This window comes from Morone saxatilis, unplaced genomic scaffold, assembly GCF_004916995.1.
Source record: "Morone saxatilis isolate NCDOM2014 unplaced genomic scaffold, NCSU_SB_2.0 Contig6, whole genome shotgun sequence".
In the NCBI taxonomy this organism is placed as follows: Eukaryota; Metazoa; Chordata; class Actinopteri; family Moronidae; genus Morone; species Morone saxatilis.
Genome location: NW_023340206.1, coordinates 7,110,292 through 7,129,327, shown reverse-complemented (window position 1 = coordinate 7,129,327; position 19,036 = coordinate 7,110,292). Strand labels below are relative to the sequence as shown.

The window sequence follows — 19,036 nt, the reverse complement described above, 5'->3', positions numbered from 1 at the left end:
GGCACAAGAGTCTGTGTATTACAGTGAATATAAAACAGTGGTGATAAAAAAAAACAATAACTCAAACAGAATTAAAATAAATTAAAAAATCTGAAGATAAATAATTAAAAAAAAGTGTCATCCAGCAGTATTGAATTTTCCCAGTGAGTGCATTAACAGGCGACAGGTCTGCATAGCAACAAGCCACTCTTGGCTTGAACAAGTTTTACAGCCATTTCAGACCAGATGAATGGTGATTGCTTTTCTAGCTGCGCTAACATCATTGTCTCAAGCAGCTTGTAGCATTTTAGAAATGACTGTAACACATAATTATCCTTCAGTCATGGGACGAATTCAGACGAATCTTTTATATTCTTTTATAGACGGTTACATAATTCCCCGAAACAACAGAAAATCATAACAGCAGCTCCAAACATGACTCACTGAATGATCCACTTGAATGATCGCCGGTGTGGCAGCAACCGCCCCAGCCTCGATTCTCAGTGGCAAGCCTCATGTGGTGGCTACTGACAGCTGAATGTTTGTGTGTAGGTGTGTGTGTGTGTGTCTTAGGAAGGGGGTTGTAGTGCTGGGAAGGCTAGTTGCCAGAGGGAATCAGCATAGGAATCTTGTTTTTCCCCTGTACCTTTGCAGCTGTTGTCTGCATGTCCACACACAAGTGACAAGGTGTTTAAAGATAGCAGGAGTCTTGATGGACACCGTTCAGTCCAGTCTATCGTCCTTCAACCCCGTCTCTTACACAATACTCTACATATACTGCTACTTTGCAACAGCAGAGGCATATTGTACAAAATGTAATGCCACCCTGGAGAGAAAACGTTTGAAAAGTCACAAAATGTTGATCTTACAATGCAGTATTCATAAGTAAGGTAGTAAGACAGGACATGTTTACCTTATTAACATTTAATTTAACATTTAATTTTTTTATCTTTACTTTCTGCTAAAAGGCAAATAAGCGTATTTCCCAAAATCAGCCTTTATAATATAAGTGCTATTGTTGCCTAACGTGTGACTAAGGATATCTCCATCTTTCCTCTCAAAACAAATCAAATGAGTAATATATAATTTTTGTGAGAAATGGTCTATTCTAAACAATGAAGAAGGTAAGATCAAGAGAAGATATTGTATTGCGCACAAATGAAAAGGAGACACTAGATTCCCTCGTGTTTTAACCCGCCTGAATGCATGCTCAAGTGGAAATTCTGCCTACAACAGTCATTTTAAGTGATGCTGATTTCATGTCATATCAATGGAGCTACTGTACCCTCAAGTAGTAAAATATTGATAACACAGTGCCCTGCTATAAAATGTCACTGGCCTAAACTCCTCTGCAATAACTTGAATATTGCATTGTAACCCTCATTTGCATGAAAAGGAAAGGTGATGGATACGCTCACACACACATCAACTAACACACTTGGCAGCAAGCTTCTCACACATATATTACAGTTTCAAAGAAGCGATATATGCAATAGCATACATATAAATGTTTTATTAGGAAAGTAATTGACAATCCCAAACAGAGATTATTGTATCAAATAGTCAGTGTGCATTCTTGCCAAGATCTCGTAGGATGAGGACTGCATTCTCCATACTGATGAGATTTAGGAAGTCTTCTTCTCCCCTCCTCCTCCTCCTCCTCTTTGAAAAGAACCCAGGCTTCTGTATTTTCCAGCTTTAAGGAATAATGCCTTCCGTAGCTCAGTAAAAAGTATTGAAAAGCTTGTTTGTTCCATTAAACTGACTAATCTGAAAGACTACATTTTCTATTGATGTTTCGCTCTCTGTTGCGGGATAGATGTGGGAAAAATGAATCCATTTAAATTGGTTGCCTGCCATCTTTGCTATTTTGGAAACTTCTGCCAGAAAAAAAGCACAACAAAATGACTCATATGCTTTAATGTAGGTTTTTATTCCTTTTCAGCTAGTTGCATCAGAAAGATTTATTATGTCCTGTTTGACTTGACATTTTGTGTCTTAGTCTTATTTAGGATTTTACGTACTGTACATGACCATGACCTGCCTTTTATACCATCTAGGGGATTGTAAAGGAACCATCTTTTCTATATTTGTCAAATTACAGCCTTTATGCCATGTTTAATACCAATGCCAACACTGCTGGTGCTTCTCAAAACGTAACATTCCCTTCTTACATTAGCATAAGTGAATGTATAACATATTCACAATCAATGAGAGCAGGTTGGTTCACCAAGGTCAAATCCAATCTCATGTAAACTGTAGATTTAGTGTGATTAATGTATAATATGTACCCAGGTGGATTTCCAGGTGTATTACATGTTATCGGTTTTCTGTTGATAGATGCTGGACGAGTCAGAGGCTTGTTCGCTGCCGGGAGGCCTGGCCAGTGTGAAGAGACAGTTTGAGAACCAGGAGTTTGCCTCTTCGTCCTCCCAGTCCAGCGTTACTCAGTTTCATTTCGAGCAGAGATCTGTCCAGGTGAGAATTTAATCATGGTTTCGAAAACCTGCTGCAGCATGAAGTGATGAATATTTCAGTAGCATACTGAGTACTGAGAACTATTGTTATTATTGTACAACAAATGTGGAAATCCATGAAAAATATTTGAATAATAGATATTTCTATTGACAACAGCTGTAATGATATTTCTACATTTGAATCACATGAAAAGGGGGGAACTTTTAAAGGAATAGTTCGACATTTTGGGAAACATGCTTTATTTGTGTTCTTGCCAGACCGTAAAAAAAGGCTCTTGCTCTCCCCTTTCCATGTTGGAGAGAATTCTGCAGAAGATAATAGCAAAAATGTAACATGATTTGGCTATAAAGACTGTAAGCAAAAGGAAACAGCTTGCCAAGCTCTGTTCAAAGATACCAAACCAGCAACTCTAAAGCTCACTAATTAACACATCATATGTCGTCCGCTTAATGTACAAAGCAACAAGTTGTGTTTAACAGGAAGTTATGTTCTGGAGGTATTTCTCTCTGGCGCACTAACTTCCTGGTAAATATAGGTTTTAGTACAGACTGAACAAACAAGGTACAATGTCAATCAATGCAATGTGTTTATTATTGAGTTTTGGAGGTGCTGATTTGTGGATTTTTAACTAGCTAGTTAGCCTTAGTCTTTGTGTTAAGCTAAGCTAATATTTACTGTAGAGTGGTATGAATCTTCTTCAACAAGAAAGCAAATCAGTGTATTTTCCAATATATCAAACTACTCCTTTATGGCTTAAGGTTGTGTTAAGGTTACATGTAATTATAATGTAAGCTTTGGTCATTGTTAAATAAGGACACCTTAACCTAAAATCTGAACTTTAACAGATAGAAATGCACACATCCATTGAACAACTTTCTCATAAAGCCAGAGTATGGAAAGAACTGAGGCTCCAGTATGTATGTGATAATATAATCAGGTACTGAATATGCATCGTCTGCACAGACAATGAATTGTTAAAGATAGTGAAGATAGCAGACGAAAGGAGTATTTTTCTTCCTCCTATTTAAAGTCAACAGAACTTGGAAGACAGAGTAGTCCTGTCCTTTCTGTTCACCAGCTCCGTGTGAAGTGAGAAACATATGAATACCACTGAGTGATTTACATTCTACTGTAGCTCTTTATTGGAAAAACTTGGCTGCGCCTCTGAGCTGTTCTTGGGGGTCAAATCAAAGAGGGCACCTTGAACTTTGCTCATCTATGTGGCACTGTCATCCAGTGCGTGAGGAAAATGCCAGAACACGTTAGCAGTCTGAAACGGGGCCGGATCTCAGCGAAGTAAGGTCAATTCTGCTCCTCTATGCATTCTCCCCCATCTGCTCATTCAGGCGGAAGGCAGAGTGGATTCATCGAGCGCACAAGGACCTGGCTGAATGCTAAATTTTACATAGGGGTTCGTGAGGGCCGGGGACATGCCTGTTTGATCGAGTTATTGCCTCTGTGCTGCAGCTGCAAACCACACAGTTTTCTTTGCAGGTGTAATATCCGAGACCTGTTTTAAAACTGGTTGTACATCAGGAAAGATATTATTATTCTGGCATAAGTGGTTTCAGAAGTACCCCCATCCTCCATGTATCTTTCATGTTAACAGCGGATGATACAAGCTTAAATATTATATTTCTCTTTCATCTTTTTCAAATTGCATGAATCTCACTGGAGGAAATGGCTGATGCAGTTTTGTACAGTTTTTGTAATCTATTGCTTTTTCTCTCCAACACTGAAATCCTCCTTTTGTGGAATTTAAACTTAGTATTTCCCAAGGAAGCAGCTCTATAATGGGAAAGCATTTCTTACTGGCCACAGAGGGGTTTTATTAAGTTTCACGATATAAAAATTAGTTACTCTCCCGCTGTTTCTTACAGCTCACAGTCATGAGGTGATAAAACCGTGACATGTGTGTGTCTGTCTTTGTGTGTGCGGCCATTTGTGCGCTGTATGTCCATTCCTGTGCATGTGTTGTCAATGTTAGAGGGATTCAGTGTGTCCGCATTCTCATTTCTCTGTGTTTGACAGGAGATGTCAAGCTCCTCAGAGGTGACAGTGAAAAGCAGTGCCAGAGAGGTCGTCCCCACCACAACCCTCTTTCAGAATCAACAAGAGGTACTGGCTGTTACACTCACCATTTGTCACCAGCTGTATGGTAGCACCTTACCTCTGACAGGCTGCTAATAAACCCAGTCTGAGTTCTTGGGTTATTTCAGAAGTTTTTGTTGCACTTTATGTGCCCTATATAGAAAATTAGCCTCATGCTAAGCCTTTAAGTTCTCACTGATTAAAAACAGTTGGAGGCTACAGTGCCATTGCAAGTATACTAATGATTTGCAACCATCTTTTCACAGGTGATCCATGATGAAAGAGTCCACCATAACAATGTGGCAGCCAGTTATGGGAACCATTACAATGAAACAGGTTATTCTGCTCATGTCTTTTATATTGTAATTTGCACGTTTTTATCACAGCACTGCTTGTGTCCTGTATATTAATGATTGTTCCTACAACTACTGAATAAGGGATGAGCTATGAAAATGACTGCAGATGATTTTCCATTCAGTGCATAGCAGCAAATCTAATCAGGGCAAAGTCAGGAAGGTAAAATATTGGAAAGTGGAAATTGGGCAATCACCGCTGCATGGTTTCAGAAAATGAAAACTACTCAGGTTTTTAATGAAATGATTTATTTCTCTTTCCAATCCCCCTGAGCTCCCTCACTGCGAATGACTTAATGAGGCAACCTTCTTCTTGTGTCTAATTCAGTTATGCTCGTCGGAGGAGAAGACCTACCAAAGGTTTCCACTCAGGCTTTGAAGCAGCAGTATGAAAAAACGATTGAGGAAGCTGCACCAGCCAAGGAAATTAAGGTAATGATGCTGTCTGTTTATCTAAATAGATGTTAGTTTGGGATTTTTATGCGTTATCGGTAGGAAGATGAGGCCACATCATGAAACCATCAAAAAGAAATTCTGCCATCAGTTGAAGGAGAATAAATATGATTGGATAAAATACCTCATGTCATTACAAAGCCAGTCTGAAACTTGTCAGTGTTAAAAGGAAAATCCAGACAAAAACAATAAATCACATTACTGTCTTAAGTTAATGTGATCCTAAATGAATATTTCAATTGAGTCAGTAATTAGGAATGTGCAGCACTGAATATGTCTAGGTTTGACAGACTCTAGACTTCTGTATTTGTGCATTTATATAGGTTTGTTATGTGGTGCTTTTGCTTTTAGCTTTGGAAAATAAATTTTACTCAGCTGAACAAATCAAATGTATGATTATTGTTTTAGGTTGAAACACTCACTGTCCTTCTCTCCTTAAATGAAACTACTTACGAACCATAGGTTGATGTGGATTTCAACCAGTTTCAGTGGACACCAGTAAACCAGTCCTCCAAAGCCTCAGCCATGACAAGCTATGACACCTCCTCCACTGTCAAGACGGCTACTGCCTCATCAGTAGCGTCTGCCTCATCAGTGGCTTATGAGATGACAGACCATTTCCCTCCGCCACCGTCAAACCTGAAGCAGGAAATCCCTGAGTATGTATCTTCCCAGTCTCAGGAGCTAGCTTCCCAACATAAGCAGATTGTTAACAAGGAGCAGTATCATAAACACAAGAGCATGGCTGAACTAAAGCGCCTCTACAAGCACATTCATCCAGAGGTCCGCAAAAACCTTGAAGCGGAGATCTTGAGTCAGCTCACCGAAGCAGAAATCAACGACTTGCAAAGGGAGGAAATGGTGGGAGAGGTCCAGCAGGCATGCTATATGTTTGAAAATGACGGCAACAGTAAATGTTCAAGCCCTGACAGAGAGTCCGTGGAATGGGATGAGATCCTTAAAGGTGAAGTGCAGTCCGTGCGCTGGATGTTTGAAAACAAGCCACTAGATACGATCAAAGATGAAACCCCAGATGAGAACGAGGTGAGGAATATTGCCCAGCAAGAAATCATTGCTGGCAAAGATGTCAGATACACAGCTTGGATGTTTGAGACTCAGCCCATGGATGCTCTGGGAACAGAAACTCTTGATTCAACTGAGCAGTCACAAAAAGCAGCTGAACTGGCGAGAGGAGATGTCCGCACTGCTACGTGGCTTTTTGAGACGCAGCCACTCGATTGTCTAAATAAGATCTACCAGGAAAACGAGCAGGAGACAGATGTTGTGGTCAACAAAGACATCGCCGGCGGAGATGTGAAAACCGCTAGATATCTCTTTGAGACCCAGCATCTGGATTCCCTGGGTAAAACAGAAACCATTGAGGAGAGCCACTTCCTAAACCTTAAGTCTGAGCTGGAAGAGATCAAAGGGGATGTGAAGACAACCACTCGCAGGTTTGAGACCCAGCCCATGTGTGTGATAAGAGGGGATTCAGGAGAGATGCTGGAGATCACCACCATCCGCAGGGAGGAGACTGAGAAAGGAGACGTCAAGACATCACGCTGGATGTTTGAGACCCAGCCCCTGGATATGATAAACAAAGACCCTGCGATGGTAAAGCTTATATGTGGTATTTCCATGGAGGACAACATTCAGTGTGGTGTGAACAAAGGTAGATGGCTTTTTGAGACAAAGACTCTTGACACCATTAAGGATGAGGAATGGGAGAGTACCAGAATGCAAAAGGAAGAAATAATTGGTGCTGATGTGAGGAAGCACTGTCTGGTTTTTGAGACTCAGCCTATGGATACTCTGAAAGACAACACCAATGCCAGACCTTTACCTTCAGAAGAGATTGTAGGAGGTGATGTTCAATCAGCAAAACATCTGTTTGAAACAGTACCGATGGAAAATCTGAAAGAACTGCTTGAAGTGGGAAAACTTCAGAAAATGATTGCATCTGAGGAAGAAAAGGTTGACGTGAGGCATCAAAAGTGGGTCTTTGAAAGCCAGCCACTGGAGAATATAAGGGAGGAGAAGAAGGAGATTACAAGGACTGTGAATGTTGAAGCTCTTGACAAAGGAGATGTGACAAACTATAAAGAAAGGTTTGAAAGCATGGATTTAAGTAAGTGTGAAGGAACACAAAAAATTCAAGTTGAAGGTGTCACAAGTGGATCCGTCAAATCCAACAGAGTTCTTTTTGAGTCTACCCCTATGTATGCTATGCAAGACAGCTCTGGCCATTACCATGAGGTAAAGACCGTGAGGCGTGAGGAGATTGTGAAGGGAGATGTGCGCAGCTGCAGATGGATGTTTGAAACACGTCCCATTGATGAGTTTGACGAAAGCATCAATAAGTTTCAGATCATAAAAGGTATATCCAAACAGGAGATCGAGTCAGGGGATGTCAAAACAGCCAAGTGGTTGTTTGAAACTCAACAGCTTGATGCCATCAAATCTTTTAATAATTCTGAGGATGAAGAACATAAAACTAAGGAAGATATTGAGATTGAGAAAGGGGACGTTAAGACTTGTAGGTGGTTATTTGAGACTCAACCAATGGATGTTCTGTATGAAAAGGTGGAAAAGAGCGATACTGATGTAGAAGAAGTGCAAAAAGGTGACGTCAAAACGTGCACTTGGCTCTTTGAGACCCAGACACTTGACAATATACGCGATCATACAGAGTCTGAGTCTGAGACCATTCTGAAAACCTGCACTGTGAATCAAGAGGACATCCAAGGAAAAGATGTGCGCCTGGCCCGCTTCCTTTTTGAAACCGAGAACCTCGAAAATATCACAGGTGAGGACAGCAGTTCTTTCAGAAGGGTTACAGAAATCAACATCGAGTCAGGCGATGTTTCCAGGATGAAGTACATCTTTGAGAATCGCTCTTCTGACATTATGACCTCCACCTCGGAGGAAACAATGCAAAGGTTGAAGACACAGCAGGCTGAGGACATCCAGAGGGGAAACGTGGTTAACTGTACCTGGATGTTTGAGAATCAGCCGATTGATGCCATCCGTGATGAGGCGAGGGAAATTCGCACTGTGACTGATGTTCAGGGGGGCAACGTTGACAAAGGCCGCTTCACTTTCGAGACATACTCTCTGGATAAAATTAAAGAGGAGTCAACTGAGACCAATATTTCTAAACTCACTAGTATCTTTAGAGATGAAATAGAGAAGGGAGATGTGAAAAATTACACCATGATGTTTGAAAGTCAGCCGCTGTATGCCATCCGTGACAAAGAGGGCCATTACCATGAAGTAACTACAGTTACCAAGGAAGAAATTATGAGAGGAGATGTGGTGGGGGCCCGATGGCTGTTTGAGACGAAGCCACTGGATTCAATCAGAGATTCAGAGGAGGTCTATGTCATTAAAGCTGTGACTGAGGAAGGCATCAATAAAGGAGATGTTAGCTCTGCTCGGTGGAAGTTTGAAACGCAACCTCTGGATGAAATTACAGAGGAAATAAAAGTTAGGTCGAAAACAGTTGCAGATATCCAAGGTGGTGATGTGAAGACAAACAAGCAGCGATTTGAGACTGATGAGATGTCTCAAAAGTATATCAGAACTGTTAGCGTGAGCGAAATCCAAAAAGGAGATGTCAGATCTGCCACATGGATGTTTGAAACGCGTACAATTGATGAGATCCACGGCGAAGGCGCTGAGTATGATGGCATGGAGAGAGTGACAAAAGAAGAAGTAATGAAAGGGGATGTCAAACAGTCTGTGTGGCTCTTTGAGAAGCAGCCCCTTGACAGTATCAAAGAGACTGATGGCACAGAGCTTGTTGTTACGAAGGAGGAAATCCCACAGGCTGATGTGAAGACGACAACATGGCTATTTGAAACCACTCCATTCCATGATTTTAATGAGAGCAGAATGGAAAAGACAGAAATAATAGGTAAAAGCATCAAAGAGACACTTGAGGAGCTTTACTGTCAGAAAATGGTGGACTCACAAGGTATTCTTATTGAGGCAGATGAGATAGGCGATGTCCGGATGGCAAAGTACAAACTCATGAGCCAAGAGGCTCCACAAATCCAAAAAGAAGAGATTATCAAAGGGGATCTGAGCAACATAATGATGAACCTCTTGAACCGCAGGGAGACCACTGAAAGGGGGATAACTATTGACAAGGAGGAGCGGGGGAACATCAACACCACAGTGAAGCAGCTATTCAACCAGGAAAAGGAAATCAATTTTGAGAAAGAGGAAATTATCCGCGGTGACATTCAAGAGGCCATAAACAGTCTGCTCAAGAACGAGGGCTCCTCCAAGCGTGGCATTCTGATTCAAGAGGATGAGAAAGGAGACGTGAGGATGACTATCTATTCCCTCCTAAATAAAGGGGAGAGGGCTAGCATGGAGAAAGAGGATATTGTTCATGGTAACGTAAGCAGAACCCTTCACCGTCTTCTCTCCAACTCAGGAGGAGAAGACTCCAAAAAGATAAGGATTGGAGACATGGAAAGGGGAAATGTGAGCTTTTACTCCACATGCATTGAGTCGGGAGCCTTGGATTACCTGAAGCAGCTTCAGTACGAACCAGATGAAGCCCAGGAAAAGGTGGAAAAGGAGCATATCATAGGTGGTGATATTGTAGAGACCAAAATCTTGCTGCGGAACAATCAGCAGCAGATAGGTCGCACAGTGGCAGAGGACGATATAGTCCCTGGTGACGTACACAGCTCTGTTAAAGTCTTTATGACTGAGCCTACTACTACCTACAGAAACCTAGAGAAACAGGACATTGTTAAAGGTGACCTTAGCGCAGCCCTGGATTCACTGACCCAAGCCATCAATCAGAAAGTGGTAATCGAGAAAGAGGAGGTGGTGAAGGGAGACATACCCACTACTTTGAAGTCTCTGGAGGAGGCCCAGCATCAAGCCAAAGAAATGGAAAAACCCGAAATCGTCAGGGGAGACATCAGAGGTGCTCTTGAGTCACTGGAGAAATCTGCAACCACCAATACAGAAGCAACTGTTGAAGATTTAGTACCAGGTGATATTAAAGGGACTCTGAAGTCCCTGGAGGAGGCCAAGCAAGCTGTGAAAGAGTTTGAAAAAGAGGAGATTGTGAAAGGAGACATTCACACTGCAATGCAAAGTTTACATGAGGCATCGAGCGACAAAAAGACTTACCAGCATCAAGTGAGCGAACAAGGGGACGTTAGAGGCACTATCCAGCTCTTGCTGGAGCCAACAAGTTCTTCAAGAATGCAGCGCAGGGGGAGCATTGAAGGAGATGTAAAAACATCCATAAAATCTCTCTATGAAGGACAGGAGACAACACAGGTGGAAAAAGAGGAGGTAGTAAAAGGGGATGTTCAGGGGGCAATAAAGTGTCTCATGCAAAGAAAACAGTATTCAAATACAAAACGTATGTATCCCTCCAAGAAAGCAAAAGTGCCAGTGAAAAATCCAGTAACTGTAAAGCAAGTGGAGCATGAATGCGTACATGAAGCTAAGACTGAGAGTATAGCAGTCAATCCTGCCCCCGCTGTGAAAAACCTTTCTAAGAGCGTTGAGTCACAGAAGCACACACAGAGGCACAACGAAAGCAAATCGGTGAAAACACAGGTAATAACCCAAGAGGACCACTCTGTTACTGTAGCCAAAACAGACAATACGACTGGGGCTTCTCAACAGAAAAGCATAAAAGAACAGAAACAGAAAGCACTGCCCCCACAGAAAATACAAGCTCCTAAGCCTATTACGATAAAGAATAAACAAATGACAAATAATGATCAAACAGAGACCAAAACAGCTGATGTGAATGTGATGAAAGAGGTGCAAAACACATCACAGACAAATATTTCAAACAAGCAAATATGTGAAACAAAGACAATCAAACAGGTGCAGACCACAGTGATGGAGAAAACTGTCATGAATAAGCAAAATCTAACAGTATCAGAAGTGTCAACGTCTCAAAAGCAAACAGAGAATAAGGTTCTCACACAAAAGCAGAACATCAAAAATATAAAGAGTGATTACCGTAGCCTTGACATGAGAGGGAAAGGTGTAATCAAAAAGGCGAAGGCAGAGATTCACTTCCCCCCTCCTCCCTCCTCACCACCGCCACCCTCAGAGTCTGAGCTCTCCCTCCCCCCACCACCATCGCCAGTCTTGGAGAGCCCGGCATCCGCCACATCCCGACCTTCTATCATGACGCAGGACAGCGACCTCCCACCTCCACCACCTCCGCCTCCCATGGAATGCATGAAGTCTGACCCTGAATTTTTTCCTCCTCCTCCACCTCCTCCACCTCCGCCCTCTGTGGGAGGACAAGATTTTCTCCCTCCGCCTCCCTCACAGCAAGAGCTTAATGCATTGCCTCAGCCTCCCCCTGCAAAGCTGGTGAAACCAATTGGCAAGCCTTTATTTAAAGTGCCCAAGCAACCAGAAACACAGAAGCAGCCCATACAGGTTAAACCCAAATGGCAGAAAAAGCAGCCAACTCCTCCGCCACCTCCACCTCCACCTCAGCTCCCTCCTGATCAAGAAACAATAGTGTCAACAGACCGTAAAGAAGAAGCTAAAGTTCAGGAAGTGAAAAAGGAAACAACCCAACAGATTGAAACAAGAAAGCACATTCAGTCTGAATCAACCGGAGTGTCGACAACAAAAATACCAAGTATCCCAGCCGTAAAGCCAATGCAAAAAGAAAGCCCACAGCCTCCTAAAAAAGCATTTGTCCCGCCGATTAAACTGCCTCCACCTCCTGAACCTGCCCCAGCACCAAAGCCTAGACCTTATGCTCGCAAATTTAAAACCCCTCTCATGCTTGCAGAAGAAAGGTTTCGACAACAAAGGATGGAGAAAGAGGAAACTGAGAGGAGTAATGTCACAACTCCCACTTCTCCACCAATTAATAAACTTTCCTCTGCTGCCAGTGCTGAGCTTTCTGCAGCACAGAACATTGAGAAAGAAGTGGCCACAGAAGTGACAAAAGCAAAGACAGAAGAAACTAAGACCATTTCCAGAGAAGGAATATCAGCACAAGACTTACCTGCCAAGAAAACCCCATCCCAGATCCCTTTGAGCAAGCCCTTGATCTCAGTGGTAAATAAGAAATCAGCCTCTGGATCCTCAACAGTGTCCTCAGATAAAAAGCATATTTCCAGCGAGCACTCCTCAGAAAAAATACTTACTTCCACTGATGTTGTTAAAAAGAGCCAAACTGCACCCAAGACTGTTTCTGTTTCTCAGTCTCATTGCGAGGCCAAAAATATCAATGTCCAGTCATGCTCGAATGTGGTCACTTCTTCGGTCACGGAGCAACAGCAGTTTATTAAGAAATCCAGTACCAAGTCTATCACTGCCACACAGAGTGCTGTCCAGGAAAATGTAAATCATCAAAGCCAGACTGCGGTCACATTGAAAGCTGAAGATGTAAAGAATATTAATGTGCCTCTGACACAGGAGGGAAAAATGAATCCCTCTCAACCCACTAAAATTCCAAAGGTAACTCCAAGTTTCAAGGTGAAAACCTTTAAGATGCCAACAGAGAAGAAAGAGGATAAATGTGAAAGTCTGGTACAAAAGGAATCAATGAAAAGTGAAATGCATTTACAGCAAGAGAAATGTAATGTGTCACAGAAAAGTGAAACAAAAGTGAATCAGGAAAGCAACCAGATGACCTCAGAAAGAACTGAGATTAAAGCAGATATGAAATTAAAGGAGAAGAAAAGTCAGATGACCCTACCTATAAAGGAAGCTGAAGTGGAAGTTCACATGAAAAAGGGAAAGCAGGTGCAAAAGAATGAGACTGAAGTAAAGCCGTCACCATCAGTTACTGTTTTAATGCCTAAGACGGCTAAGATAACATCTGCAGCAAGTCATCAAGGACAAGGCCATGTATCTGTCTCCCACACTCAGCAGAGCATAAAGACGGAGCAAATTCAAAGACATGAGGAGGTGGTTGTGACTGAGAGCGTGGTACAGCAAAGCCATCAGAGGCAAGAGGCGGTTCAGATGCAAACACAGCAAATAAAGCTACAAGCAGGAGAAACAAATAAAATGCAGATAAAGGCAGCAAAGTCCAGAGTTGAGCCTAAGGATGTGTCTGTGAAAGGGATAGGGAAAATGGCCCTTAAAGAGGATGCTAATTCAGAAGAAATCACAGATTTAGAGAAATGTAGTATAATGCAGAAGCTGATCGTTCAAATAAAAGAGCTTGAGGGCACACCAAGCAAAATAGACTCCAACGCTGTCAGGATGATTATAAGCGAATTTCCTGACTGGGTGATGGGCTTGGATGAGAAAAAGAATTTAAGTGAAATTGCTAAAAAGCAAAGTAAGAAAAAGTTGAAGGAGATGATGTTCTATGTGAAAAATATTGTTCAGACAAAGCTCACATTTCTGGGGGAAAGCTTGACAGCCGTGGAAAAGCAGGAGAAAGAAAAGGAAGAACCACTGGTGCCACTGCCGGTGCCTCCAAAACCAGATAAGAACGTTTTCAGTGCAGCGACTACAAAGATATCAAAGATCAGTATCGGGTCGTCCAAAACTGAAAAGAAGGTGATGGAGGAGAAAAAGTCACTTCAAGAGAAAAAAGTGCATCAGGAGCTGAGTGATGTGGTGGATCAGAGAGTGTCCTCCCCGTTAGCGAGCATCCGCACTCCATCACCCACTTTTATCAGTATCGAGTCAAGGAGAGTAGACTCGCCGCTCAGAGTGACTCCTTCTCCTCCGCCCTACAAATCAGTCGGGACACCTCCGCCTCCTCCCCGCAAGTCATACACGCCCACGTCTACCTTCAGCAGGGCTACACCGTCTCCCACCCTGAGCCGCTCGGAGAAGCTGATGAAACTGAGGGATACCACCTCGAAGCTGTCTCGTGGCATGACCCCTCCACCTCCCATGCCGGTGCCAGAGTTTTTGGCAGCTGAAAGAGAGCACTCATCCCCGCTGGGAGACAGGGGGACTCCCATAGAGAGAAACGAGCAAGGATTGGTCGATGTCGCAGAAATGGGGGACTCCATGACCACTGTGAAGGACAAAAAGTATTTCTTTGAGGAGGCGCAGAGGTCTGAAGTGAGCAGGGCGTACATACGGAAGGATCCCATCGATATCCCCGAACGCTTGGGACCCGATGCTGAGGAAGGCACAGAGGCCGTGACTATAGACATTCTGAAAGAGGATCTCCCACGAGTTGACCTTTCTAAGCTGGTAAACAAATTTGAATCTCCACAACCAAAAGTCTACGCCAGAAAGGAGCCTATTGTCATCACTGAGAGGTTGGGGAGCGATACAGAGGATCCAGAGGCTGACCCACATACCCCAAGAGCCGAAGAAATCCCAACATTCAACGTTAAAGCAATAAAGAATGTGTTTGAGACAGGAGAGCACAGTTCTCAGGCCGCACGGGAGCTCAGAGAGCAAATAGAAAGAAGAGAACCTGAATCAGCTTATTCCGAACCGGCGGGTCACTCTGAAATGACAGCAGTCACCGAGCAATTCTGCAGTATTGATGACTTCGGAAACATTACAGAAGAGACTAGAAGTGAGATGCGTTCTGGGAGCTCCCTGACCCGTGGTAGCCCTCCGTCCTACGCCGACGTGGTGAGAGGCAGCGTTCCAACAGTTGCCGTGCCCCCCGAGGCCTCCACTGAGGAACTGCTGAGAAACTTCCAGCAGTCGTGGGCCGAGAGCCAAGGAGTTTTCCAGAACCTGGGTTTCAGTGTCACGGAGCAGAGGACCTCGCAGTTTGTAACGCGCCAGCAGGAGACTGTCGTGACTGGTAAACCGAGCTGTGCAGCATGAGGATACTAAACCGGCGTGACGGTGTGTTTAACATGCTTTGTGTGTGAACCGTTTAAGGCATCAACTGCACTGTGTGGAAACAGAAAAAACATTAACATTGCTTTGTTATTTATATCACGTGATTTCCTTTGATGTGTTTTTCATTTCAAATGTTCATACTAAAGCTTAGAGCAGTTTCGCACATTTTAATATTCACAGGTTACACTTTGTCCTGTTTATTCATACCTCTGATGTGTGAAGCTGGCAGTGATGCGAACATATTGAGCTAATATTTCTGGTTGTGTGTGGATGCTGTTTTCATTGTGAGACAGCAGAGAACTGCTTCAAATGTCTCCAGCAAGAAGAAAACAATACTTCTAATTCATTTTCATTCTTCAGTTGAAGGTTTCACCTTTTGTTCCATGTTTATGAAATTAATTCTAAAATAGAAAATCAAATCTTTTAATACTGATACAAATTACAGTATAGTGCATTTTTATACAGTGCTTTGTCTAACACCTATAAGGATCACCATTGTGTTGATACACTCAGTTACTGCACTTTTATTTTGCTTGCTGTTATAACTCAGTTAAATTAAGGTTTGTTGGTAATATTTTTTAACAATTTTCTGGAAAGTTTCCTGGAGAGAGCTATGGCATTTGATGGTAATTATAGATAAAATGTCTCTACAAGTAGATTTAGTAATTTATAATTCATTTATTATTTAAACTTTGCAATTATAATTTTCAAGAATTTACTTTACTTTGCAGATAGAAAAAGTTTCATATTTTCTGTGAGACTATGTCATTTTTGGAAAGAATAAATGACACACTCTCCTCTTCCTAATGAAAGGAGCAGCCCTGCTAAGTTTCACACACTCTAGTTCTGCAGATATAGTTCAGCCTCACTTGGTCTGCTATGATCAGTAGCTTATAGTGGCTAATGTTAGCTAAACTTTAAAGGATGGATGCCTTTTGGCCCTTTTGTGCTTGTTCTACTCTTGTTTACTACGTGTAAGCATGTCACAGATAAACAGGTAAAAAAAATTTGAATATAAAGGGAAATTCAGTTGGCCGCTGTTTAGCAAAAGTTACATAGTCTCACTTTAAAGATTCTTGGTCAGTGGTTCCCACCCCGCAGGACGTGACCCCCCGAGTGGTCCCAAGATAAATCTAAGGGGTCATAATATAATTGAAGGGATAAGAAAGGTAGATGAAGTATTTGTTGTTGTTTTTCTTGTGAAATGGATACTTCCACCTCTTCAGGCCCGTAAGAATCTTTAAAATAATCCAATCTATGAAGGAAAACTCCACACTAAGACCATAACATCAAAAACATTAGGGAAACACCTCTCAAGGTTACACTCGCAACTGAAAATCTTTATTTTGTGTATAATTTGTTCTATATTACATGGCTCTTTCCAGGAAATTTCCTAGGCAATTAAAAAAAAATTACGAACCTGTAAATTAAAGTGTTATTTTGTTTCCTTTTCAGAAAATTCGAGTTCCAGAGTCCGAACTGTGCAAGGTGTGTCGGAAGAGGGTGTACCCCATGGAATCGCTGATTGCAGACAAACAAAACTTCCATAAAAGCTGCTTTCGCTGTGAACACTGCAGAGGCAAACTAAGGTGAAAATATTTCACAGAGAAAAAGCATTCATACAGTTTTCCTTTGCACCACCTTAACGTGTGTTGTTTTCTTCCTTTTTTTTCTTTTTTTTAAACAGTCTTGGCAACTATGCCTCTCTCCATGGACGAATGTACTGCAAGCCACACTACAAGCAACTGTTCAAGTCCAAAGGAAATTACGATGAGGGATTTGGACAGAAACCACACAAAGAACTGTGGAATAATAAGAACCCAGAGAATGCAGCCGAAAACACAAAAATCAAATCGCCATCACCTGAAAAGAAAGTCATGGATCCCAGATATTCCACTGCTCAGAGCACATTAGTTACTCAGGATAATGGCACAAACCAATCAGTGGATGAAAACAAAAAGCTCTCCAGTAAGATTTCTGTAGTGTGGCCTCCTCAATCAGATTCTCCGAAGAAATCTTTCACTATCGAGGAGGAGTTGAAGTTGGTTAAGCCATCATGGCCCCCTCAGGAGGACTCTGCTCAGGAAAATGAACACCTAAATCAACCTGTGAAGCCTTCATTAAATGAGACTGATATCCCCGCAGCTAAAGTACAAAATGGGCCCCAGGAAAATGACAAGGTGCCGGAGCGTGCCTGTTCAACAGAGAGAAAGGCTGAACAGACTCCAGCAGAGTCTGAAGCGCCGGCCTCCCCTGTAGCAGCCGCTGAGGAACCAGTGAGTGTTACTAACACTCAAGAAACCAAAGAGTCAAACAGTGGCTCTGAGGCTGTGACACGAGTGGGTGCTGAAATGGACTCTGAAGTGCACCCTGGAGTGGCGGAGAAAAAACAGGACGAAGGGAATGATGGTGGAGCTCTGGAAAGCATGAAGGTGCCGAAGAAAGATGAAGAGGAAAGTGTGGAAAGGGGGGAGAAAGGGAAAGTAAATGGACATGACGGGCAGATAGAAAGTGCAGCAGGTGAGAAGGGAAGCCAGGAGGAGATACATAAAGGAAATAATGACGGCATGAACAATGGGGAGGCGGTAAAGGTCACCTTAATAGATGAGGAGGCGAAGGAAGGACAGGCTCAGAATGCTAACTCCAACAATAATAATAATAATGGCCAGATGCTGCTTGACAATGAAATCCTGTTAGAGGGGCTTACTGAGGATGAGGGAGAGAAAAATCAGTCACTCTTTTTGACAGATACAACTAGAGCAACAGATTTCTTCCAAGCCGATCACTGTGAAGAATCAAAATGGATGCCAAGTGAAGTGCTGCAATTGGCACAGAGGGAGGATGCTTTTGTGCCAGTGGGTGCCAAATGTACTGAAGCCACAGACTGCTATTCAGACACAAATTTCTTGACGGAGACAGCCGAGGGAGCGTTCGCTTTCAAAAACGAGGCCACCGAGCCAAGGATTAGCACATCAAGCTTCCTCGAGGACATTTTTGCTGGCCTTAGTACTAGCAGCTCCAGCCTGCTATCTGATTTCAAGTCCGACATCTTCAGTCAATCTGCCGGGGAGAAGCCTCTGGTGTCTGCGCTGGATGACCTTTTGGATTTCGGGATGGAGGCGAGAGACAGCGCAGATAAAGCGGGCGGTGTGACGGGAGGGGACGAGAGCGGTGACAGCTTCGCCACGAACTACAGCGCGGGCCGGGATGGCACCTCTCTGTGGGCCGACGAGGACGACGGCCTGACGGTGGAGGAGCAGATCAAGAGGAACAGATGCTACGACGACGATGACGGCGACAACTCTTGAAATCAACCCATTCAGCTAATGATCAGGCAGCGGCGATCACCACATGTAATTTCACATCTATGTCCATGGAGAGATGAACTGCTCTGATTTAATCTAGTGTTTTTGTACTGAGTTTTCAAAATTATACTTTTACAGCTCTTTTATTCAATATCTAGCTTCGTTTGATGCTGATTGAATGCACCTGGTGTGCAGAGAAATAGAAAGTGGATCTTTGTTCTTGTATGTTACCCAGTAAGCATATCTGACTTATCGAAACAGGGCTATATTTTCAAAATTTGCAATATGTGCTTTGATTACAAACTATATTTTTCTTTGCTTAAATGGCTGCCAGCTTTCTTTTGTGTCTAAATAAGGAGGTTTTCCTTTTTTTTTCATTTCTGTTATATCTTCTGGTTGAAATAAAGCTTCATAAACTTTACAATATGACTTTGTAATCAGTACGCGCACAGGCACCGGAGCAGTAATGGTACTTAGCTGTATCCCCTTTTGTGTGGCTTGCTAGTTTGATCTATGGCTTACCTAGATAACACAGTCCGGCTGAGATCTCTTCGGCGAAAGGCGTATTGATTTTCACTG

General features: G+C 42.7%; 1 protein-coding gene across 2 annotated transcripts in view; it reads left to right on the top strand.

The window, feature by feature from the left end:
* Positions 1-16,985, top strand: part of xirp2a (xin actin binding repeat containing 2a) — a 50,117-nt gene extending 33,132 nt beyond the window's left edge. For both annotated transcript variants that reach the window (XM_035677460.1, XM_035677461.1), the window contains 7 exons: positions 2,320-2,457; positions 4,489-4,575; positions 4,815-4,884; positions 5,230-5,333; positions 5,817-15,111; positions 16,608-16,741; positions 16,840-16,985. In XM_035677460.1, coding sequence (XP_035533353.1) covers positions 2,320-2,457; positions 4,489-4,575; positions 4,815-4,884; positions 5,230-5,333; positions 5,817-15,111; positions 16,608-16,702 — 9,789 coding nt within the window. In that variant the 3' untranslated portion in view covers positions 16,703-16,741; positions 16,840-16,985. The remainder of the gene's footprint in view (positions 1-2,319; positions 2,458-4,488; positions 4,576-4,814; positions 4,885-5,229; positions 5,334-5,816; positions 15,112-16,607; positions 16,742-16,839) is intronic.
* Positions 16,986-19,036: the final 2,051 nt, after the last annotated feature.